General features: G+C 46.3%; 3 protein-coding genes and 1 long non-coding RNA gene across 5 annotated transcripts; 2 read left to right on the top strand and 2 right to left on the bottom strand.

The window, feature by feature from the left end:
• Window positions 1-4,363: 4,363 nt before the first annotated feature.
• YIPF2 (Yip1 domain family member 2) lies at window positions 4,364-9,889 on the bottom strand. Of its 2 annotated transcripts, none has more exons than XM_077261984.1 (8): window positions 9,733-9,889; window positions 8,368-8,507; window positions 8,212-8,292; window positions 7,275-7,362; window positions 6,761-6,877; window positions 6,517-6,683; window positions 5,208-5,390; window positions 4,364-4,617 (listed from the first exon to the last, which is right to left on the bottom strand). In XM_077261984.1, the coding sequence occupies exons 1-8, from the start codon at window positions 9,761-9,763 to the stop codon at window positions 4,525-4,527; spliced, it is 900 nt and encodes a 299-aa protein (XP_077118099.1). In that variant the 5' UTR covers window positions 9,764-9,889; the 3' UTR covers window positions 4,364-4,524. The 2 variants fall into 2 exon arrangements, with proteins under 2 accessions (XP_077118099.1, XP_077118100.1); XM_077261985.1 differs by having other exon boundaries at window positions 9,507-9,740.
• A 177-nt stretch (window positions 9,890-10,066) lies between these two features.
• TIMM29 (translocase of inner mitochondrial membrane 29) lies at window positions 10,067-12,653 on the top strand. Its single transcript, XM_077261986.1, has 2 exons — window positions 10,067-10,277; window positions 11,754-12,653. The coding sequence occupies exons 1-2, from the start codon at window positions 10,106-10,108 to the stop codon at window positions 12,341-12,343; spliced, it is 762 nt and encodes a 253-aa protein (XP_077118101.1). The 5' UTR covers window positions 10,067-10,105; the 3' UTR covers window positions 12,344-12,653.
• Window positions 12,654-17,211: 4,558 nt separating this feature from the next.
• Window positions 17,212-23,239, top strand: LOC143774416 (dynein light chain Tctex-type protein 2B-like). Its single transcript, XM_077261982.1, has 4 exons — window positions 17,212-17,437; window positions 20,190-20,294; window positions 21,247-21,303; window positions 22,484-23,239. Exons 1-4 carry the CDS (start codon window positions 17,351-17,353, stop codon window positions 22,829-22,831), a joined length of 597 nt encoding a protein of 198 aa, XP_077118097.1. The 5' UTR covers window positions 17,212-17,350; the 3' UTR covers window positions 22,832-23,239.
• On the bottom strand, window positions 20,365-21,535 carry LOC143774417 (uncharacterized). Its single transcript, XR_013215529.1, has 3 exons — window positions 21,393-21,535; window positions 21,034-21,270; window positions 20,365-20,763 (listed from the first exon to the last, which is right to left on the bottom strand). It is a non-coding gene; the product is annotated as an uncharacterized LOC143774417 (long non-coding RNA).
• Window positions 23,240-24,926: the final 1,687 nt, after the last annotated feature.

Genomic DNA, 24,926 nt, shown 5'->3' with positions numbered 1-24,926 from the left:
ACCTGTGGTAGGTGGATGCTACCTTAGGGAGGTATGAGGGGTCTGGTTTTAGGACTATTCGATCATGGAATATCAGTAAGAATGGTGGGTCTACTGATAGGGCCTGGATGTCGCTAACACGTCTGGCTGAGGTCAGGGCTGGCTACTTTATATGTGAGAACATTTAGAGGTATAGAATCTAGAGGCTCAAATGGGGAGCTGGTTAAGGCTTCTAGCACTAGATTTAAATCCCACGGAGGTAGACGTCCTCTCCCCATGCTCTTGTTATTAGTCTGAACACGGTTCTGTTTAAGGACCATTCTCCCTGGCGCAGCCTGTTTCGACTGAGGTAGTCCGCTTTGGTATTCTCTACTCCTCTGATGTGTAGGGCTGTTAGAGATGCAAGATGAATCTCTGCGAACTGGAAGATCTCCCCTGCGATGGTCATCAGACTTCCTGACCGTGTACCGCCCTGACGGTTTACATAGGCCACTGTGGTGGAGTTGTCTGAGAAAACTCTTACATCTGCTCCTTGAATCTGTGGAAGAAAATAATTTAAGGCTTTCCCTACTGCTGTTAATTCTTTCCAATTTGAAGAACATGATGATTCTGCCTGATTCCAGGTATCCTGGACTACATCATTTTCCATATGTGCACCCCATCCCGTAGGGCTGGCGTCGGTAGTAATTATTTTGGATGGATCTACTATCCAAGGTACGCCTCCTGAAAGGTGTCCCATATCTAGCCACCAGGATAGAGATTCTATGACATCTCTAGAGAGAGTTAGTTTACTCTCTAGGTGTCCTTTCCGTCCCTGGGCTGACAGTACTTCGTACTGTAATTGGCGGGTATGGAATTGAGCCCATGGTACAGCCGGGATACATGAGGACAATGATCCTAATAAGGACATAGCCTTTCTCAGTTTCTCAGTGTCATGTAGGGGTTTCTTATTGCTTCTGACACCTTTGACTGTATAGTCCTCTTCTTTGAATGTGGGAGGAAGCTCTTTTGACTTACGGAGTCCAGCTGGATCCCTAGAAACATTTGAGTAGTGTCTGGCTTCAATCTGGACTTTTCGAAGTTGATAATCCAACCCAACTCCTGCAGGGATGAGATTGTGTTAGACAACCGCAATTTACATTGAGCCACAGAATTGCCTATCACTAAAAAGTCATCCAGGTAGGGTATTATTAAAGTGTCCCGTTGGCGTAGATGAGCCATCACCTCTAACATCACTTTTGTAAAGATGCGGGGGGCCATAGAAAGCCCAAATGGCATTGCTACATATTGAAAGTGACGAACCTGTCCCTCCAGGATGACTGCTACTCTTAGATACTGCTGGTGTTCGGTGTGTATGGGAAGATGATAGTATGCATCTTTTAGGTCTATCCCGGCCATGACACACCTAGGGAACAAAAGCTTGATGGTAGAACTAATGGATTCCATTTTGAAAGTGTGGTTACGCAAAAAGGAATTTAGTTTTTTGAGGTTTATGATGGTTCTAAATGAACCATCTGGCTTATTGATCAAGAATAAAGGGGAATAGAACCCCCTCCCTTCTTGATCTCGTGGAACCTCTATCAATACTTTTTTAGATAGAAGCGACAGGATCTCTGATTCTAGAGCTTCTTGTTGTTGCTGACCTCTCGGAGATGTTACAATAAAAGAATCCCAAGGGATTCTATCAAATTCTAATTTTAAACCGTTTTCAACAATGTCCAGAATCCAAAGACTAGATGTTATCAGCTTCCATTTAGAAAAGAAATATTTCAATCTACCGCCTACTTCATAATTAACGGTACTTGTTACGTTTTTGGTTATAGGATCCGGAAAACAGAGCACCTCTTTGTTTTGGATCCTTTGTCTCCCAGCGCTCCCTTTGTTCAGTAGGTTTGTTTCTGGTAAAGGGGCGTCTCCTGAAAGCTCTCCTGTAAGAGGGAAGGTACTGGTTAGGGAAGCCTTTCTTCCGCTCTCCTGCCTTATTTAAGAGCTCATCCAGAGCTTTCCCGAATAGGAACTCACCCTGGCAGGGGATCGCACAAAGTTTTGCTTTGGCCTGTGCGTCCCCTTTCCAATTTTTCAACCAGAGTGCTCGCCGGGCTGTGTTTACTAGGCCGGCTGACCTGGCTGTTAGGCGTAGCGAATCCACCGACGCATCTGCTAGAAATGCTACTGCGTCTTTCATTAGAGGGATTTTCGACAGAATTGTATTTCTCGAAGCTCCACTTCTAATTTGTTCCTCCAGCTGCTCTGTCCACACTAGCAGTGACCTTGCAGTACAGGTGCCAGAAATGGCTGGTCTGAATGCCCCCGTATTAGCCTCCCATGACCTCTTAAGTAAGGCTTCTGCCTTTCGGTCTAACGGATCAGTTAGAGTCCCTGAGTCCTCCACAGGCAAGACCGACTGTTTAGAAGTTGAAGCCACTGCAGCATCAACCTTTGGTATCTTTTGCCAGGAACTAAGTTCTTCATCACTGAAGGGGTAGCGTTTTTTAGCAGAGGATGGTAAGAATCCTCTTGTGTGTTGTTTTTCCCACTCTTTTTTAACCATCTCCTTAATTGTGGGTATGACGGGGAAGGACCTCCGTTTTTTCTGTCCTAACCCCGCAAACATGATGTCCTGCGCTGACTTCTTTCCCTTCTCATCTGGGCACCCCATCGTGCTCCTGACGGCTTTAATTAAACTGTCTACACTACTATTTGGTAGACAAAGGCCTCCTTCATATTCCGATGAACTTGGCTGGTACTCCTCTTCATCACAGGATTTTTGTACTACCTCTGACTCCGAGCTTACTGGAGATCGGGACCTGCTAGGCTGACGGGTACTGGTGCTACTTGTATGCGCCAAACCCTGCATCTCTTCGCGAATTATGGCTCTAACGTCAGACGGAGTCATTACGTTTTCTTGCCGTAAGGTCAATATGATGCACTCTGCACATAATCTCTTTGTGTATGAGTCTGGGAGGGGTTGTAAACATAAGGCACATTCTTTATGTTTGGTTTTATGTGTCCTTTTCTTGGTCTAGAGGAAGGGGATACAGGAGGAACATATATCAGCATATGGGAAGAGACTCTTTTAAAAACTCACCCAGTGAAGCTGACAGGTACCGGTTCTGGAGGCGGATTCTTTGAAGAAACATCCTTCTGTTTGGTGGTAGATCGCTTTTCCTTGGATCGATCTCCACTTTTGGTGCTGCTCCTGGCGCTTGTCTCCTTACTGGGAGACCGCTCTGTTGCAGGCAAGTGCGCTACATCGGCCGGTGAAGCCATACTTACACACACCGGCCGACGCTAGTGCTGCACTTTTTAAATCTGGCGCCGAGACTCCTGCCTCCCCGGACCCAACCCGGAAGTGCTCCAGCGACTTCCGGGTTAGACGCGCCGCTCCTCCTTACCATGCGGCGGCTGCTGGATAAGAAGCCGACCGCTGAGCGCGCGCGTCCTCATGGAGCCGGGCGGCCCAGCGGTACCGAACCCGGACCATGGCGACGATCAGACGAGGGGGGAGGCTGCAAACAGTGGCTCCCCCGCCGCTGCTTCTGGCACCGCAGCCCCTGCCGTTCCCACGGAGACCGACGCAGGCGGGTGCATGGCCCAGGAATCCTTGAACTGCAGGTACTTCGGGTTCCCCATAGAAACAGGAAACCTAAACTGAGGAGGAGAGGGGACCGCCTCCTTTTGTTCTGTAGGTTTCCTGTTCCTATGGGCGGATCCCTCTCTCTCATGTGGGGTGCTGTTGTGGCGAAGGGTAAAATTCAGTCTCCCGATTGCATAGCAGAGCTGACCAAGTATCCTATAACCCACACATGAACGCTGTGTATGGGAGGAAGAGACGCTGTCAGTACTTCCTATACTGTATACACAAGCGCTAGTTCAGGGCTATGTATACAGCGATCAAGAAGGTAGAGTTGGTAATAAATCATGTTTTTCTTCTCGGCGGAGTCTGGCTGTGTCTAACAGCCGGATCTCTGCCTCCACAGCTGTACGATTACCTGCAAGCAGAATACTTTGCATCTATGTTTTATAACGTCAGTGCAGAGTAAAGTGGGGACCGCCAGGACTTTTATAGTCTGTGTGTTCTAGTAGTCATTTTTAAATAAATAAAAAGCGAAGGCAATAAAAAAAAAAAAAAAAAACTGCAAGTAGTCTAAGTCACCAAGATATCTCTGCAAGTGTCATCTGTATGACACAGCCGGCAGCCATCTAAACCCAATGTAAGGCATCGTTCAGACTACCAAAGTTCAACGCTGGGGTTGTGAGACAATGCAGGCAGTACGGGTCTGAAGACCTGATGACGACCTAGGGATAATGGGCACAATATGGTATGTAGAATGAGGTGGTTGGCATCAGATCCTCCTGCCAGCAAGGGCACCAATAGCCAGAATGTAGATGAGAAAAATCTTTTTTATTACGAATAATTATCTATACATCAGTAAATAATCTCAGCCAATAAAAATAAAGTAGATGAGGAGTGCAGCGCCCTCCAGAGGACCACACAAGACCTTACAACAGGCCACGCTCATTCTGGTCTCTTCCGCCAGGCAGTTACACCTTGTGTGTCGTGATGTGACCCTTGGTGGGTGTAGCGGCGCTCGGTGAGGACGGGTTGGCATTTTCTGGTTTCTGGAAAAAATATTCCTGCACAAAAAAAAAAAAAAAAAGGGTCCATTACTAATCGTTGTAGTGTCCATACACATTACAGGAAAGTTCGTAGGGGCAAAAATAATAAGTGAAAAGGGGGTGACCAACTTTTGGGGCAAGGTATTATTTTACTTAGACGCATGCATTCTTGGCTTGAAATCATTTTTTTGGAATTGGTGGTTTCCTTAAAAATGTTACACCATTTGCCTTCTATTACATTGGCTGCAGAATGAGTTAACTGAGAATCTGTCAGTCGGCCTTTTTCTGAGCTCTTAGCTGATTTATGACATTAATGATGAACGTGCAGGGAAACAAAAGAGCCTGGAAAAGAGAGACTGGGCAAAAAATTTTTGTGAAACTCCAATTTTTTTTTTTTTTTTTTTTTTTAAATTAATTGCGTATTTTTGGGCCCAAAAAAATAAATGACTGTAAAAACAAAGTGAAGTCAATAAGAGTGCTCCCCCCCCCCCCCCATAATCTCTAGCGACTTGCCACTCCACGCGCCGACCAAGGCCTTAAATACATAGCGGCAGAGACGGGATCCATGTGCGATGCTGGCAGATCTCAGCCCGAGAGGTTATACATACCTTGCAGCCTATGGCCAGGAGCACGTGCAGTAGTAACATGCCCGCAAGCATGCCGACAGCCACCATTTTATTGTCTTTGCGAACCTGTGGCCAGAAAGCAAGGACAAGGACAAAGCCGGAGAGACTCATTGCCACCAGGAGGATGATCCAGCGGAATATCTCATAAGGAAGGACACAGAGGACCTGCCGGGAGAAATACGGTAAGGAAATGTAGTGTCTCCATGGTAACAGACTACACCCAGTCCCTTTGTAGTCAGGGCCTCCTCCTCACTTAGGGACTTTACTAGGAATCCAGCTCTTACAGTAATGCAGATAAGTTAAGGGGCTGACAGCGGAGCCCCCTTCACCCGTCAGACACCTTAAGATACTGCACATGCTATTGACTGCAGCATCTGAGGGGGTTAGCCATCCCAAATTAACTCCTCCCTATCTGACCAGGCACATTTTCAAGTTTGTTTATTTTTTTCCCCCACAAATACAGGTTTACAGACCTCGAAAAAAAAAAAAAAAATTCTCATTCGGACATATATTTATGCATCTTTTTCTTCCATGATAAATGGAGATTCATCTTTAGACTTTATTTTTTTTTTTTTTTATATCAGTGGGAAAATAGAAAAAGTTAAAAACAGACACGTAGTTTTATTATCATTTTCAAATAACCAAAAGGGACAAGTAAAATATCTATAAAAAAAAAAAAAAAAAAAAGTGGTTTCCGTTTGGTACTTGTGCTACTTACAGTGATTTGAATTGATTTTTTTTTTCTTTTTTAAACCTACTTTATATTTATTTTTACATTTATTACACATATTGTGCCCCCTAATAAAAGGTCATAAAAAAGGATCTCCTGGGGGCATTTCAGGATTTAGATGCTGTATCTTATTTCCCCTGTAGCTGAGACTTGTGAATTAGTCCCAGTTACAGGGGAAATTCGGCCTCCTGGCTGCAGAGCGGACTGAGCATCCTATAAACCAGCAGCTCCTGCTCCCTCTTTAGTCCCAGCAATCACATGACCGCTGGGTCAGGAGGAGGATCCGCCATTCACACTTCCCATTACTGCGATCCAGATGGCGGTGATGGTAATAAACCGCCTCTACCTTCTCTATGGGGGGGTTCCACGAGTAGTTAACGATCACTGTGGTTTTCCAGTCCTTTACCATGCAGGTAGAGTCTGCGACCCCTGGTGGACGGAAGGGTGACCCATCTCCCCTGAACATTTGGGCCTTATCATTGCGTTGCTGGTCACAGGCGACATCTCTGGTTCTCACACACACGTGGGGTATAAACAGACATCGGGGCAGGCCGTACTCACTGTGGACGGGATGTACGCAGACAGGGAGTAGCCATAGACACAGACGGTCTCCATGAAGCTGTAGGTGCCCACCGCTGAGCTCACCCCTTTCCTCCACTGAAGAAACCCCCAGAGAGCTAAGGGCACCAGCCAGGCGTAGCTGTATATGACGATGCCGGCCACCGTCACTACGGGGATAGAAGTGGAGAGATGGGTGACGAGGCCGGAAGCACCCCCACGTCACGTGACGCTGACTCACACCCACCTTTGTGGAACTGAGGGCTGTAGATGTAGTCCGGATGGCCGTGCTTCTGAATAAAGGTCGACAGGTTCCCCACCACCGTGACGGTGATCACCAGTGTGGCGCAAATCCAAAACGGGCCTAAAAAGGGGCAAAAATCAATATCGAGGGAAGATCCCACGAGCAGTGTGCAGTGTAGCAGCACCTTACTCTGGTGGGTGTATAAACGAAGGGGTCCTGCTATATCCTATCTGTGGGGGCCGACGCCTGGCACCCCCACTGCTCAGCTGCTACAGACTCCAGAGGCGGCAACATATAAGCAATGAATGGAGCTGCGCTGCCGCAACGTTCACCACTTAGATCTGTCCGGAGCCTATAACAGGTGAGGACTTGGGGTATCGGACCCCCATCGATCTCATTAATGACCTATCCTTACGACAGGACTTTAAAGTCATTCTGGCCGGACAACCCCCTTTAAATTCCCGGCTACGTCTTCCTGGCCGCAGGAGCCGGTTGACTTTGCGCCCTGCACACTCACCGTACAGATCGGGATTATTTCGGAGGTGGTGTCGGACAAAGTTCTTTCCAGGCATCGGTATGAAGGACGCGCGGATCCTGTCCAGCACCTGACGCAGAACGACAGAGCGCAAGAGAAATTATTATGTTACCAGCCGATCATGGCACCACTACCACCATACAATGGCTGGTGCTACCTACTCCATACACGTACTATTAAAGGAGCCGTCTGGAAGAAAGAGACTCTGGACATCCCCTTTAAAAGTAAAAGGTTTGGAAAGGTAGAGATGACAGAATTGATTTGCAGCAGTCTGATTCAGCGGCCAGGGCAGTCGCCCGTAACTGATGGATGGACATCCAGCGAAACGACTCCTACCTGCCGCCATCATTTCCAGTCCAGTAACAATGATGCTGGACTAGGGCCGCACATCACAAGATAAGCCGGGATGGAGGCAGGAGGTGTTTCGCAGGGCTCTTGTCTGGTGACTACAGGCGACTGACCTGAGGTCTTGTGAACTGATTGGCTCATGTTTAAAGGGTTAATATTCTACTAATGATAATACACCCGCAGCTCCCAGGACGGCCAGACTCAAGGTAACAGCCCAGGGGCCACAGAATAGATGCCGTGGATGTTACACCGTATGCCCGTCCGAAAATAAGAAGTCGCTCAGCAACCAGCACCCGAATAATGACGCCCTTATCAATATAAGGGCGCAGTCAGACGCCATATTATTCAGATGAGGATCACAATACTCAGACCGGCCATTGGTTCTTCCGACCAGAGTGTGACGGATGCATACAAACACACACTGTCCCGCTCAGGTGAGGAGAGCCGACGGCCAGTCCGAGCATTGCGGTGAGATCCTCCCTAGAGTAATATGGCCGTCTGACTGCGCCCTGAGGATGGTTTCTGGCGGAGCGGCAGCACCCACCTATGGGCGGATATGTGGAGGACCCACCTGGGAGGTGTCTACATCGTAGAGGTCCTGGTAGTACTGGAAGGTCCAGAAGCTGGAGGATTTCTTCTGAGGTGCGAGGAGCTAAGAACAAAGAATAGACCGTGAGATCTCACAGGGAGGGCAATGTCGCCGGCTGTTATACAGGGGGTTGCATACCTCAGTCTTATCCGTCTCGCCCTCCTCCTCGCTGTCACCTCCCATCTGTAGTGTGGCATGCTGGGGTCTTGGCTCCTCGCTCACACTCTTCGTCGCGGCATCTGGAGTTTCAGCGAGTAGGTCCGCTGCCTCGTCGAACTCTGCGCAGAGAGGGAAATGGGCATCTATCTATTCACTCTATTGTTCCCTGTTATCTGCTGTCTGAGCCTAGGGGTGTGGGTGAGGTGCCCGGACCGAATTCTTGACTGTCCGGGAACGATCTAACATGACTGATTGCCTATGAGACCTGGCACTGCTCGTATAACACCAACCCTGCCCAACCGCCTAAATGCCGCAGTCACCCACAAATAGCAGCAGGTAAGCGGTATGATGCCGACAGGTCATCCATCAGTGAGACTGCAACGTGCCAAGGGGATGCCACGTCCTCTGGGGGCTTAGTCAGAGCCCCCTCCTTCCTTATCATCTTGGTCTTCCCGTGAAAGATCACCATTGGCTTAACTTCATACAAGGCTGCAAATATTATTACTAACATGATATACTGCAATAATGAACAATGAAGCTGAGGATCAGAAGACGGGGTCGGGGACGGTTGCGAGGGAAGGGAAGACGAGGCCGGGGATGGTTGCGAGGGAAGGGAGCAGGAGATGGCGGCGAGGGAAGGAGGCCGAGGACGGTTGCAAGGGAAGGGGGCAGGAGATGGTGGCGAGGGAAGGAGGACGGGGACGGTTGTGAGGGAAGGGGGCAGGGGAAGGGAAGACGAGGCCGGGGAAAGGGAAGACGAGGCCGGGGAAAGGGAAGACGAGGCCGGGGAAAGCGAAGACGAGGCTGGGGACTGCGGCAGGGGAAAGGGGCAGGGAAAGGGGAGACAGGGACGCTGACAAGGGAAGGGGGGTGTTGCATGGCTGCCAGCAGGTGTTAACACAAATTCCTAACATGGCGGCTGGATGGAGCTCCTGAGAGTTGATTCATGTCCAATCTGTGTATAATATCAAACTATAGAAACCTAAAATGATTTATTCCAGGAGGGTAACCAGCTCAAAGTAGGAGAAAAATGTTACGGGGCACAAAAAAAAAAAGACAAAGCAGAACAGATTATAGGGTTGTAATTAGCCACAAAATGAATACACTACGGTACTAACAGAAGGTGGAATAGGATCAGTCACAGCTACAACTCGGGCAGCAAAAATAAGAACGAGTCCTGCGAATATGGAAAATAAGAAGTTCTGTCTCTCGGGAGAAAAGGACAAAAAGAAACAAACGCAGGAGCTGAAGCATTGCCGCGCAGTGTGAAGCAGCTGTATCACCGCCGTGTGCGGCTCCGTCACCAGCACGTTACACACAGGAGCCCACAGTCCCCGCAGTTACCCTGGAATTGCAGCTGGTCGGCAGTCGCCATCTTCACCTGTGCGACATTCCCCGGGTCATGTGACCACCGCACTGCCAGCAGCTCAGAGGCCGCGTCACCACTCAGCGGACTGTACCAACTGCTCCATAACACTGGGGGTGGACTGTACTGCTATCCCACAACTGGATTACATCTATAAAGGTAATTATAAAGCTCACACCGAGTCCACATCTTCCACTGGAAGCACCGCAGAGTCCATGTGTAATAGATGGATCATTACAAGTAAATGTACCTCCCCTATGTAATTGTTAAATAGCACAGTCCTTCCATCACAAAAAAACATAACGGAACTTCTGGAAAGGGCTAGTGTTCCATGGAGGGAAAAGTATTAGGATGCACCAACTGATAGTGTACGGAAACCGGAAGTGGCCCCGGTGTTGTAGGACAGACATGGCCGGGAGATGTGTGCGAGTTTTATTCAGGAGGTCGTGCTCCGGGACAGCGACGGCATCGGCTGCAGCAACCAAGCCGGGGTTGTGGGGGCGAATGAAGGACAAGAAGATGGGTGAGTGCTGGCCATAGACGATGTCGGTGATGTATAGTGTTCGAGGAAGACGTAGGACAAGGCTGACACTGACAGATCACTGGAGAATGTGTAACCGGCAGGAACTGATCAGCACATAACTATAATACTGCTCCTATGTACAATATAACTACTATAATACTGCTCCTATATACAAGAATATAACTACTATAATACTGCCCCTATGTACAAGAATATAACTACTATAATACTGCCCCTATGTACAAGAATATAACTACTATAATACTGCTCCTATGTACAAGAATATAACTACTATAATACTGCCCCTATGTACAAGAATATAACTACTATAATACTGCCCCTATGTACAAGAATATAACTACTATAATACTGCCCCTATGTACAAGAATATAACTACTATAATACTGCTCCCATGTACAAGAATATAACTACTATAATACTGCCCCCTATGCACAGGAATATAACTACTATAATACTGCTCCTATGTACAAGAATATAACTACTATAATACTGCTCCTATGTACAAGAATATAACTACTATAATACTGCTCCTATGTACAAGAATATAACTACTATAATACTGCCCCTATGTACAAGAATATAACTACTATAATACTGCTCCCTATGTACAAGAATATAACTACTATAATACTGCCCCTATGTACAAGAATATAACTACTATAATACTGCTCCTATGTACAAGAATATAACTACTATAATACTGCTCCTATGTACAAGAATATAACTACTATAATACTGCTCCTATGTACAAGAATATAACTACTATAATACTGCCCCTATGTACAAGAATATAACTACTATAATACTGCCCCTATGTACAAGAATATAACTACTATAATACTGCTCCTATGTACAAGAATATAACTACTATAATACTGCCCCTATGTACAAGAATATAACTACTATAATACTGCTCCCTATGTACAAGAATATAACTACTATAATACTGCTCCCTGTGTACAAGAATATAACTACTATAATACTGCCCCCTATGTACAAGAATATAACTACTATAATACTGCTCCCTATGTGCAAGAATATAACTACTATAATACTGCTCCTATGTACAAGAATATAACTACTATAATACTGCCCCTATGTACAAGAATGTAACTACTATAATACTGCCCCCTATGTACAAGAATATAACTACTATAATACTGCCCCTATGTACAAGAATATAACTACTATAATACTGCTCCCTATGTACAAGAATATAACTACTATAATACTGCCCCTATGTACAAGAATATAACTACTATAATACTGCCCCTGTGTACAAGAATATAACTACTATAATACTGCCCCTATGTACAAGAATATAACTACTATAATACTGCCCCTATGTACAAGAATATAACTACTATAATACTGCTCCTATGTACAAGAATATAACTACTATAATACTGCCCCTATATACACAACTACTTATTTTCTCTCTTTCTTTTTCCTCAGTTATCTGGACGAGGAGCCTTCTGCGTGATTATAAGGAAGCCTGTAAGGATATTGTAGTCGGAGCCAGGGAGCGCCCCTTTAAGGCCTCGGTGTATCTGTCCCTGCTGGCGGGGGTGGGGGTCTGCTCCTCTAGAGCCCCCTCTGAGGACTCTTTCCGGTGTTCCCTCCTGGAAGCGTCGTCCTCTCTTCTTCTTCTTTCCCCGTGGACGAGGAGCGGGACGGCTGATGGCCATGTGCAGCGTCTCCTCGCCCTGAGCCACCAGGGCCGCCTGCGACACGTGAAGCTGCTGTGTCTGTCTCTGGTGTACGAGGCTCCGTATGACCCGGACTGTGATCTGTACAATACCCAGTGCCCGCACCTGCGGCCCCGCGTGGCGGACTTTCCCGGCCGGGTCCTGGACGTCGGCTTCTTCGGACAATGGTGGCTTCTTAGGAATAAGATGAAGGACTTTGACATCAATGAAGATGAGTTCAGTCACCTTCCTCCCAGCATGAAAACCATCGCGTATAATGATCTGCACTCGGAAGAAAACGAGAAGCTCTATGAGATCAAATTCCAGCCGGTCGTTATGTGTGAAGACCACCAGTGATGGGACGGGGGGGGGGGGCTGCAGTATGCGGACTGCTGTGTATTTATATGTGCAGATCGCTGGAGGAGCGCAGCTCTGATCACACACAGGTCATGCTGCTCTATACTGGAAATAAGCATCGATTAGTGCGCTCGGGGGTCTTATAAGGGGTCCGACATAGTAACGTGATGTGCTCTGAAAGGGGTTGTCCAGGATTAGAAAACATGGCTGCTTTTTCTAGGAACAGTGCCATCCCGTCTACAGGTTGTGAGTGGTATTGCAGCTTAGCACTTTTTTTTTTTTTTTTAATAAATATGTTCAAAAGACCCCGTTCAAATTGCAGCGCCTGTTCCTTATCGCAGTCCACTGTGCCACTCTGCCAATAAATTATTATTTTTTTTTTTAATATATATAATTATTTTTTTTTTATATATATATATATATATATATATATATATATATATATATATATATATATATATATATATATATATATATATATATATATATATATATATATATATATATATATATATATATATATAATATACCGGTTATTGCCACTAGAGGGCAGTCTGTGTGTTGCTAATCAGGTCAATGTAAAAGGTATTTTTATTTTTAAAAGCATGTATATTTTTTTGTCGTTGGGTTTCATAAAAAACATTTCCCCTTTTGCTTTTATAGCCTCTTAGTTTTTTTTTGTTGTTGTTTTTTTGCAAATTAATGTCATCATAAATCCACTAAGCAGAGCTCAGGAAAAGACAGATGGGAGAGTAAGGCTATGTTCACACTTTTTTCTTTGCAGACAGAAAAAAAAAAAAAGCTTTCAAGTCCAATTTTGGTGAATGTTTGCACTTTTTTTTTCCTTTTTTTTTTTTTAGTTTTTTTTCCTGGTTTTCTAGGGTAAAAAAAATTCTGCAAGACTTGACTCTGCAGATTATCAAATAATGTTGCAGATCTCAAGTTCTGTCAGGAACAAAAAAAAAAAAAAAGCGAATGCGTGCGATTTGACATCTCGTAGCTTTTGCCGTACTGCAAAAAGGAGTTTTTTAATTTGTATAAAAAAATGCAAATACAAAGAAAAAAAAACTCTGCTCCTTGTGAACATGATTTAAAGGAGCCTTCACTCTGCTGCTGAGTGGAAATGTCCGAGTGTTTGAGGAGGGTTTATATTCTGTAGGAAAAATGCACATGTTCTACTGAGCTCCCTTATAGATTCTCAGTTAACTCATTCTGCAGCAAACGCCGTAAATTTTTATCTTTTTTTTTTCCTCTCTGAAACCTAATTGCCAATGAATGGGAACGGCTCATTGAGTCCAGTAGCAAAAGTGTTTGCCCCCCACAAAAATAGCCGTGCACGTGTGCGCCCCTCTGGCATCCAACCTCGCCGAGTATGAGTGCTTCCTGCGGCATGGAATGCCCCCCCCCCCACCCAATAACCTTCCTCTCTGGCCATACCATGTAAGAGCGAAACACTGATCCTCTCCCTACAGTGGCTGATAACAGAGGATAATAGCTTACCCTCAGTCTTTGTGACGCTCGGGGGGTGGGAGGATTAGACCTGACATTACTGATCCATCATTAAACAAGAAAAGCAGAGAATGAGCGGAACAATGCGGATAAAAAGTTACCGCAGCAACCGGAGACGTCACCATAATTAAGGCGGCGGCGGAATTAATTGCGCTAATTAAGAGCTTTGTAATAAAAGGTTGTATCGTCAGAGCAAGGGGAGCCCGAGACTGCCAGGGAGCGGTGGCGTCAGGTGAGCGTGAGGGCTTGCGGCTTTACAGGTAATGCTGGGCATTGTAGTTCAGTGCACATCTGGTACTGAAAGAGGTCAGAGGATATTAGATTAATGTCGCCCCAAACTGATTGATTTTGTGGAGTCCAGCTGTGTACAGGGGTCTCACAACACACGGAGAGAAAGACTGTGCAGATGGAATTCGACATGTCTGATCATTTGGTTCAGAGGGAAAATATGATCTTAGGAGAGGATTGTAGCAGCAGCTTTCTACTCCTACAGAACACATGCACGCTCGGCCACACTGAGAGTGCATGATTATTGGGGAAGTGGGAGCAAGAAAATGACTGTCGAGTGTCGACTGAACATGTCGGGTCATGCACAGCTCCTTTGGGAGCTCCCATATTATACTTATTACTGCTGGATCCGACTAAACACGGTTTATTTTATCAAATGTGGTCCATAAAAATAATATCTGGCACTTCATAGCGTAGTATACTCACAAAAAGAAAAGTAGGGTACAATACCTAAAGTTAGAGCAGGAGCACACAGTAAGGATGGATGGTGCTTCCCCCCTCACCCCGACGCACGTTTCGCAGGGGGCATGTCTGGGTAGGGAGCGGTGTGGTATTTTATATCTCCTGGCGCCAATCATGTAGGGTCTGTATATGTGATGGTAATCCGATTGGTCTTCCGGGCACTGTCGGCGCATGGAGATCCTTGCATTTCCCCTGGTGAATGTAGACATTAGCACCTGCATGCTATATATCTACCTCATACTTACAGGATGGTCTGTTCTACCCCCTCCTGCCAGCCTAGGAGCTGTGTACGCTATACAGAAAGTTTTTTTTTGTTTGTTTTTATGGAGTAAAAAAATAATTAATAACATTAATTTCCTAGCTGAGGAAATAACACTAGAGTATACTACATCTGTGACCAGTAGGTAAAGCATCGACATCAGAACTGCTATTATTAGCAAACACAAGACTTCCAAAGGGTATAAAACCATCTGCAAAGAGCTTGGTATCCCTGTTTCAATAGTTCGTAATGTTAAGAAGTTTTTCAAGCATGAGACCATCAAGAACCTCCCTGGACATAGAGGAAAATTGCAAGATGTCTTTGAAGGTTGGTGCGAATGGTGGAAAAAACACCACGTGAAACATCTGAAGGCCATCTTGGAACAGTCTTGGGTCACTGTTTCAACAAGTACCATATGCCGCATACTAAACCAAGCAGAGCTGCTTTATGGGCGAAAGCCAAGGAAGAAATCATTGCTGAAGAAAACACCTAAAATGAACAACTGATCATTGCCAAAGAGTACCTTGACAAAGCACAATCTTTCTGGGGAAATGTTCTGTGGACAGATGGAACAAAAATAGAACTTTCTGGCAATGCAAAACAACAGTTTGTTTACAGACAGCGCAATGAAGCTTATAAGGAAAAGAACACCCTAACAACAGTTAAGCATGGTGGAGGATCCATCTTGCTTTTAGGGTTGCTTTGCTGCGTCTGGTACTGAAGGCCTTCACCGTATCACAGAAATCATGAAATAAGAGAATTGTCAAGAGATTTTAGAGCAAAATGTCCTACCCAGTGTAAGAAACTTGGTTTGAGTCGAAGATCATGGGTGCTCCAGCAAGACAATGACCCAAAGTACACATCCAAAAGTACACAGGAACGGCCGAAAAAGAAAAAAAGGACTGTTTTTAAAATGGACCTAACCTCAATCCCATTGAAAATCTTTGGGGTGAGCTGAAATCTGCCATTGGGGAAAAAGAACCCTGCAAACATGCAAGAGCTTGAAGAAACTGCAAAGGAAGAGTGGGAGAAAATACCAGCTGAGAAGTTCAAGAAGCTTATAGATGGCTACAAGAATTGATTGGAGGCTGTCATCAGTGCCAATGTTTTATTTCTGTATTACTTTGGACCACTAATTAAAAAATCCTGAGGATATAACTGGTTCATTTCCACTTGTGTCTGAAGATATTGTACAGTCTGTAGGAGTGCCAATAAAGGCGAGGCAGCACTGTATGGAGGCTGCGCACACACTATAGCAGTACAGCACACACAGGCAGGATTACTCTCCGGCACAGCGGATTACTCTCGGGCACAGTAGATCCCGCCATGTGAATAGCTTGTTGTTCGGCAGTATCTCTCCTCTGATCTGTAGGTGATTATCCAGTTCGTGTCTGGACAGGACTGTTTGTGTAACCAGGTACTTACATCACTGCTGGATCAGGAGGACTTGGCCAAACCAGACCCTAATAGAGAGAGGGGAAAGCTCCGCATGCACTTAATTCATCATAGGGGGCAACGTTTCGGCCCAGTCATAGGGGCTTATATTTTAGGTGCACTTACCTGAGCGTCTAGGAATTTTGCATGTCAGAAGGTGATGTTGAGGGGAGGCCGGGCTCACAGTCTGTGGTCCAGGTGTTGGATCGGGCTGAGGCCCGGGCTCTGTGCTTAAATTCCCCCTCAATGTCTGTATGGAGCACAGTCGTGGGAACAGAAAAGGGTCTTCACCAAACTGTTCCCTCAAGGCTGGAAGCTACAATTGTCCACAATGTCTTTTACTGAAAAATTAAGATTTCCCTTCACTGAAACTAAGGGCCCAATGCCGACCCTGATAACAGCCCATAGCATTATCCTCCTCCACCATCTGTACAGTGGGCACAATGTAGTCAGGGGGTAACATCCTCCTAGAACCACCAAACCCAGACTCCTCCATGAGACTCAGAAGTGCGATCACTGCCCAGAACACGTCTCCTCCAGAGTGCAGGGGGCGGAGGTTACATGCTGGGGGGCGAGGGGCTGTAGTTTATAGACCGGAGGGACCCGATGTTATACGTCGGTTGACGAGGGTCCGGACTTACAGACACAACTCTAGGAGTATCGGACATGTTGATTGTCTCCAACTTTCCCAGACGCTGACGTATCGTAAGTTATAACCCTGTGACTAGAGTGGCTTCTGTCTCTGGGGGCAGCAGTAGGTGATACTCACACATTACAACCCTGGCAGGTGGGGTCTGTGTTTTCCCGTTGTTTTTCGTGCCTCCTTTCTCGGAGCCCTGGTTACCCTTTGTGTCCCGGCTTTCCCCTGTGAATGGAGCGCGCCCTTCCACTGCCGCTCGGCTCTAGTTATTGACATAAAGGCTTAGTTGTCAGAGCGCAGGTGACACACGACGGCTTCTCCTCCTCCAGGTACACAGCGCTGTATTTACCACGAGCCGTTTCTCCAACACTACGCCGCCGTGCCGCTGCCTGCAGAGGGGACACCGCCGGCCACCATGGCATCCAAGACTAGTGGGAAAAGATCCTCTGTGGCCAGCGTGCGGATCAGCCTGGACAACGCCGACAAATCGGGGCCGAAAATGGTAAAGTCATTACTAAGCTGTCACTTTATAATGTCTTCTGTAGCGTTATAAGCTTATTACGTGCCTGACGTGCTGCAGAAAACGTGATATCTGCAGGTTATATGTGATACTGCGTGACCTCATTACCTGCCGCACAGCAGCATTGTCCCACGTTCGTGGTCAGGAGTTCGGCCACAGCTCGCCTGTTCCAAACTCAACAGTTTAATGTTCGGGTCAGGAGAGAGACCCCCGGACGCTCAGGCTCTCGCGATCCAATTCGGACCGTGGAGAAGAGATTATAGTAGAGAGATTACAGGCTCCTAGAATGTAATCCTGTAGTCCAGGGGGTGGGCGATTAATTTTCCCACAGGAGAGTCCATGACTGCTGCGGAAACCGAAACCAATAGGTTGAAATTATTTTTGCTCAATATTAATTATAATTTTATTTGAATATTAATTTTATGACTTAATATTGAGCAGAGTGAAGTATACGGACATCCTCTCTACAGTATGAGCCCACACATAGCCCCCTATATACAGTATGAGCTGCACATAGCCTCCTATATACAGTATGAGCCCACACATAGCCCCCATCTACAGTATGAGCCCACACATAGCCCCCTATATACAGTATGAGCCCACACATAGCCCCCTATATACAGTATGAGCCCCACACAGCCTCCTACATACAGTGAGCCCACACATAGCCCCCTATACACAGTATGAGCCCCACACAGCCTCCTATATACAGTATGAACCGTACATAGCCTCCTATATACAGTATGAGCCCACACATAGCCCCCATCTACAGTATGAGCCCACACATAGCCCCCTATATACAGTATGAGCCCACACATAGCCCCCTATATACAGTATGAGCCCCACACAGCCTCCTACATACAGTGAGCCCACACATAGCCCCCTATACACAGTATGAGCCCCACACAGCCTCCTATATACAGTATGAACCGTACATAGCCTCCTATATACAGTATGAGCCCCACATAGCCTCCTATATAAAGTATGAGCCCCACATAGCCTCCTATATACAGTATGAGCCCCACATAGCCTCCTATATACAGTATGAGCCGCACATAGCCTCCTATATACAGTATGAGCCCACACATAGCCTCCTATATACAGTATGATCCCCACAGCCTCCTATCTACAGTATGAGCCCCACATAGCCTCCTATCTACAGTATGAGCCCCACATAGCCTCCTATCTACAGTATGAGCCACACATAGCCTCCTATATACAGTATGATCCCCACAGCCTCCTATCTACAGTATGAGCCCCACATAGCCTCCTATCTACAGTATGAGCCCCACATAGCCTCCTATCTACAGTATGAGCCCACACATAGCCCCCTATATACAGTATGAGCCCCACACAGCCTCCTATATACAGTATGAGCCCACACATAGCCCCCATCTACAGTATGAGCCCCACACACAGCCTCCTATATACAGAATGAGCCCCACATAGCCCCCTATCTACAGTATGAGCCCGCACATAGCCCCCTATCTACAGTATGAGCCCGCACATAGCCTCCTATATAAAGTATGAGCCCCACATAGCCTCCTATATAGAGTATGAGCTGCACATAGCCTCCTATATACAGTATGAGCCCCACATAGCCTCCTATATACAGTATGAGCCCCACAGCCTCCTATCTACAGTATGAGCCCCACATGGCCTCCTATATACAGTATGAGCCCACACATAGCCCCTATATACAGTATGAGCTGCACATAGCCTCCTATATACAGTATGAGCCCACACGTAGCCTCCTATATACAGTATGAGCCCACACATAGCCTCCTATATGCAGTAAGAGCCCCACATAGCCTCCTATATACAGTATGAGCCCACACATAGCCTCCTATATGCAGTAAGAGCCCCACATAGCCTCCTATATACACTATGAGCCCACACATAGCCTCCTATATGCAGTAAGAGCCCCACATAGCCTCCTATATACATTATGAGCCCCACACAGCCTCCTACATACAGTAAGAGCAACACATAGCCTCCTATATAGAGTATGAGCCCCACATAGCCTCCTATATGCAGTATGAACCCCCACATAGCCCCCACAAAAAAAAATGCCCACCCACTGCATATGTGACCATAAGGGCAGAGACAGACTGCCGTATTTCTCGTGCGAGAATCGCATCGCACTGCACGGACTGGCCTGACCATGGATTACTATGCAGCTGTCAAGCTCAGGTCAGAAGAGCCGACAGCCAGTATGAGGTTTACAATGCGATTCTCACACGAGAAATACGGCAGTCCGTCTCTGCCCTAACGATGAGGCTCCGCTTCTCACACAATCCAAACCACGCTTCTTGCTGCCACCACTTGCCATATTCAAGGGCCAGCGGCTGCCACATTAGTAAACACTCACACCCAGCTTTCCCAAGCATCATCGTCTTGCGCTTTGTCATACACAGCATAACACAACCAGGCTCTACTTTCCCTCTTCGAGGTTGTGGGTACATTGAGAGCAGCAAGAAACAAACTTATTACATGTTAGATTTAATATACGGAAAAAAAGTACAGTGCTAAAAATGAAAAAAAAAAAAATTATATATACACACAAGGCAATGAAAAGTACAAAACAAAAAGGGATAAATAGAGAATCTTTCAGGTTTGATGTGAAAACCATACAGAGCTCTACAGGTAGCCGGAATAAGCGAAGTATGATTTTATTGCACCCAGGATTTATGAGCGAGTACATATAATAATGCCACCCTTTTCCCATGTGTAGCCTATAAGGACTAAGCCCTTCCTGGGTAATGTGTCCATCATTAATCAAGCATCTTGGAGTCTTACCGGTCTGCTCGCTGCCCAAAGGATGACCAAGAACTTGAAGGTAAGTCCTAAATATAGGGCAATTGGTTGGAAGATGCACCTGCAATCTTTTTGTTTTTCTCCCCAGATCCTCCTAATTATTCCTGTGATGTAAAGTAAGGCAAATAGGGGAAAAGTCGGATGTGGAAGCCACTTGCATCCATTTTATTTTTTTTTACTGAAATGCAGACAAATCCACTAATAAATGATTTGCAAAGTTACATAACTTTCCATTTGAAGAACTAAACTTTCACAACTTTTCCATAACTTTTTGTAATAGTTTTTATGTAATGCTTTATTTCCCCACCGGGGGTGCTGCAGGGAAAATGAGCACTTCCTGCCTGCTGGAGGTCCCCCCCCCCTCAAAAAAAAAGATTTCCAGAGTCTTGACTTTTCTAAAAGAGCAGATGTAAATGTATATGGATTGGAAGGTCAGCGCCACAGTAAGTAGTTCTGGTATTCTAGTCATGAACCAGGAGGATCTGGATAAACTTGTGATACAAGCAAGCATGTGACATGTCAGAGAGAATAAAGTATATTATCAGGTTTTATATTACAAGTTTACAACACATAGTTACGCTATGATTATTTTGATATTTTGTAATACCACTATTCACCAGTAGGGGTCAGCACTTATTCCAGTCACTCCATAGTTCCTTAGCCACATTATGTAGCAGTGGCAACAGTGCCACCCGCAGGTTATAAAAGGGAAATAATAAAAATAAAAATAAATTGTGTATTATAATAAACTAAGTACTTACAGCAGATGAATGACGAACGGCGGCTTCAGAGACACGGGACATGACGGGCAGCTCAGTGGCGGACATCTGCACTGAGACATTGCCTGGCACCGTGTATAGCACTTGTTATAGGGGTACTTTGTCTGACACTGATTATTGGGGCACTTAATCTCCCTGCTTTCTGTCCTTGATGACTGCAGCCATGTTGTACTCATACCCTTGTATCTCGGCTAGGAGAGACGAGCCCAGAAAGTAGCGCTGGTGAAGAAGATTGAAATAGTAGAACCTCAGGTGAGTGACACCATCTTGCCCGTTAGGCGCCACCATGGCGGCGGGGGCAGCATTTTGGACCCTAGTCGGAGGGTAGACATGATACATACCAGATGTGGCCCCCACCCATGAATTCCTCATGGACCCCCCCATTGTGATACATATCCTCCCCTCACATCGGCCACTTCACGGGCGTTATATCCGCGTGTCGTGAACGCCTTGATGGCCGCTGACATTGCAGATGCGGCACAACTCCCGGGCCCATGCTGTCGTTGCCATGGCGACAAGATTTGCCATCGTTCTGAGTTCAGCAGTGGAAAAAGCAGAAACTCGGAACTTCATCAAATTCTGTAGTCATGGCAACAGTAGAACGTAGCCGAGGTGACATTTTTCTTTTTTTTTTGCAGTTCCCAAGAAAATAAATTTTACTTAAAGGGCCCATTTATTAAATATGGGGACATTTTTCCCAAAATAGTAAATGCCTTTTTTTTTAGCGTCCTGTTGAACCAAAGAAATATGGATATTAAAATATGGATATTAATAGGGCTCTGATCACTCCACGCTCCTGTTATACCATTCATACTACTTACTCAGGGGTGGTGCCAGCAAACCAGGGGCCCATGGTGACTGGGGGGCAACGGTATGTACGGAGAAGGCTCAGGAGCCGTGTTATACGACCGGCACCCAGGACTAACTGCTCGCTCCGATCACAGCAATGTAACCTTTAAAGGTGCCGCTGTCAATTCTGACCGCGACATTCGGGAGGTTGGAAAATCGTCTGAGTCCCCTAGAGGGGACATAAAAAATGTAAAAAAAAAAATCAAAAAATTATAAAAGTCCATATCGACGACTTTTTCCTGTAAATAAAACACCCCCAAAAAAGAAAATAAATAAGAATAAAAATAATAAATAAGAATAATTAATTAACAAATATATATTTATTTTTTAATTATATTATTATTATGTGTGCAATCGAAATGGCAAGATGACATATTTTTGGTGACTTTACCCCCACAACAACAAAAAAATGTCAAGGGCCAAAAAGTGTTACCAATAAAAAACTACAGCTCATATCGTATCAAACAAAAAATGTAAGTTTTAATTATTGGGGAGCGAAGAGGAAAAATTGAAGGCGATGAGGGTCCCGCTGGGGCGACTTAGCCATGTACTGACCTGTTTCTGCTTTCTCTAACCCCCACAGCCTCCGTCTTTTGCCTCCCGGCCACCAGAGAAAGTCCAGGTCTCCGCCATAAGGAACATTCTGGAAAGCTACCTCCCATTACGGTTGGGGGACACCACTTATGACCCCCAAAAAGTGCCATCACTAGTGAAGGAGATCAGTGAGGAGATCAGGAGCCAGGTGAAGAAGGTCTTACCTGCACGATACAAGATGCTGTGTGTGGCCACCATGGGCGAGAGAGGTCAGGAAGACATCAAAGTGGTCAGCCGCTGCCTGTGGGACCCCCATGCTGACAACTACGCAGCTCACGTGTACCAGAATGATAGTCTGTTCTGTGTGGTGTCTGTATACACGGTATTCTGCGAGTGACACTGCGTGGGCCTACTATATGACTGTCACTATATGTCCTGTATGTTGTCGATGCAGCGACGGCTGTGGAGCCAAGGACATTGCTCTGCCCGCATCCGAGGAAACCATGGCGGGAAAATGGGCTTGTCAGGCTCTGCTGTTTCTAGCACTTATGGGGACATGGGGTTTTCAGATGCTGATAAAGGGTTAATCAGCGGGCACTAAGGATGCCCATTACACAGCCCCCTGTATTGGAGTCTGATGGCTACTATGGCAGCACAAGGTCAGCCGAACCTCACATATATATGTAATTACCCCGAAACCCGCAACCAGCCCCGACCCGACATTTCTGGACGTCACACAAGTATCGGACCGTGATTGTAATCTGTAATACAGTCCAATAAACCGTCAGTGTCGTGTTACAGATTTACCTCAGAGTCCGGAGGGCAGCGATTGTGTGTTATGGCCGATTACATTCACACCGGAGTACGACTCCCCGACTAATGGAAGGTCAGGGAGGACGAGGGACGTAGTGGTACCTCAAATATCAACGTGTCATTATCCGGTACCCCCAGTGTCAGTGTCATTATCCGGTACCCCGAGTGTCAGTGTCATTATCCTGTACCCCCAGTGTCATTATCCTGTACCCCCAGTGTCAGTGTCATTATCCTGTACCCCAAGTGTCAGCGTCATTATCCTGTACCCCCAGTGTCATTATCCTGTACCCCCAGTGTCACTGTCATTATCCTGTACCCCAAGTGTCAGCGTCATTATCCTGTACCCCGAGTGTCAGTGTCATTATCCTGTACCCCCAGTGTCAGCGTCATTATCCTGTACCCCCAGTGTCAGTGTCATTATCCTGTACCCCAAGTGTCAGTGTCATTATCCTGTACCCCCAGTGTCAGTGTCATTATCCTGTACCCCGAGTGTCAGTGTCATTATCCTGTACCCCAGGTGTCAGTGTCATTATCCTGTACCCCCAGAGTCAGTGTCATTATCCTGTACCCCCAGTGTCAGTGTCATTATCCTGTACCCCAAGTGTCAGAGTCATTATCCTGTACCCCGAGTGTCAGTGTCATTATCCTGTACCCCCAGTGTCAGCGTTATTATCCTGCACCCCCAGTGTCATTATCCTGTACCCCTAGTGTCAGTGTCATTATCCTGTACCCCCAGTGTCAGTGTCATTATCCTGTACCCCCAGTGTCAGTGTCATTATCCTGTACCCCCAGTGTCAGTGTCATTATCCTGTACCCCTAGTGTCAGTGTCATTATCCTGTACCCCCAGTGTCAGTGTCATTATCCTGTACCCCGAGTGTCAGTGTCATTATCCTGTACCCCGAGTGTCAGTGTCATTATCCTGTACCCCGAGTGTCAGCGTCATTATCCTGTACCCCCAGTGTCATTATCCTGTACCCCCAGTGTCAGTGTCATTATCCTGTACCCCGAGTGTCAGTGTCATTATCCTGTACCCCCAGTGTCATTATCCTGTACCCCAAGTGTCATTATCCTGTACCCCAAGTGTCAGCGTCATTATCCTGTACCCCGAGTGTCAGCGTCATTATCCTGTACCCCCAGTGTCAGGGTCATTATTCTGTACCCCAGTGTCAGGGTCATTATCCTGTATCCCAAGTGTCAGTGTCATTATCCTGTACCCCGAGTGTCAGGGTCATTATCCTGTATCCCAGTGTCAGTGTCATTATCCTGTACCCCCAGTGTCAGTGTCATTATCCTGTACCCCCAGTGTCAGTGTCATTATCCTGTACCCCAGGTGTCAGTGTCATTATCCTGTACCCCCAGTGTCAGTGTCATTATCCTGTACCCCAAGTGTCAGTGTCATTATCCTGTACCCCCAGTGTCGGTGTCATTATCCTGTACCCCAAGTGTCAGTGTCATTATCCTGTACCCCCAGTGTCAGTGTCATTATCCTGTACCCCGAGTGTCAGTGTCATTATCCTGTACCCCAAGTGTCAGAGTCATTATCCTGTACCCCGAGTGTCAGTGTCATTATCCTGTACCCCAAGTGTCAGAGTCATTATCCTGTACCCCGAGTGTCAGTGTCATTATCCTGTACCCCGAGTGTCAGTGTCATTATCCTGTACCCCCAGTGTCAGTGTCA

The sequence above is a fragment of the Ranitomeya variabilis genome, chromosome 5, assembly GCF_051348905.1.
Source record: "Ranitomeya variabilis isolate aRanVar5 chromosome 5, aRanVar5.hap1, whole genome shotgun sequence".
Classification (NCBI taxonomy): Eukaryota; Metazoa; Chordata; class Amphibia; order Anura; family Dendrobatidae; genus Ranitomeya; species Ranitomeya variabilis.
Note: the sequence above shows the minus strand (reverse complement) of the source record. Positions and strands in the feature narration are given on the sequence as shown.

Coding starts and splice junctions, on each gene's coding strand:
- YIPF2 (XM_077261984.1), bottom strand. CDS start 9,763: ATGGCGACTGCCGACCAGCTGCAATTCCAGG. Junction 6,878..7,274: donor AAATAATCCCGATCTGTACG/GTGAGTGTGCAG, acceptor GCCCCTTTTTAG/GCCCGTTTTGGATTTGCGCC. Junction 5,391..6,516: donor CTGCGTACATCCCGTCCACA/GTGAGTACGGCC, acceptor TTCTCCCGGCAG/GTCCTCTGTGTCCTTCCTTA.
- TIMM29 (XM_077261986.1), top strand. CDS start 10,106: ATGCACCAACTGATAGTGTACGGAAACCGGAAGTGGCCCCGGTGTTGT. Junction 10,278..11,753: donor AATGAAGGACAAGAAGATGG/GTGAGTGCTGGC, acceptor CTTTTTCCTCAG/TTATCTGGACGAGGAGCCTT.
- LOC143774416 (XM_077261982.1), top strand. CDS start 17,351: ATGGCATCCAAGACTAGTGGGAAAAGATCCTCTGTGGCCAGCGTGCGG. Junction 17,438..20,189: donor ACAAATCGGGGCCGAAAATG/GTAAAGTCATTA, acceptor TCCCATGTGTAG/CCTATAAGGACTAAGCCCTT. Junction 21,304..22,483: donor TTGAAATAGTAGAACCTCAG/GTGAGTGACACC, acceptor TAACCCCCACAG/CCTCCGTCTTTTGCCTCCCG.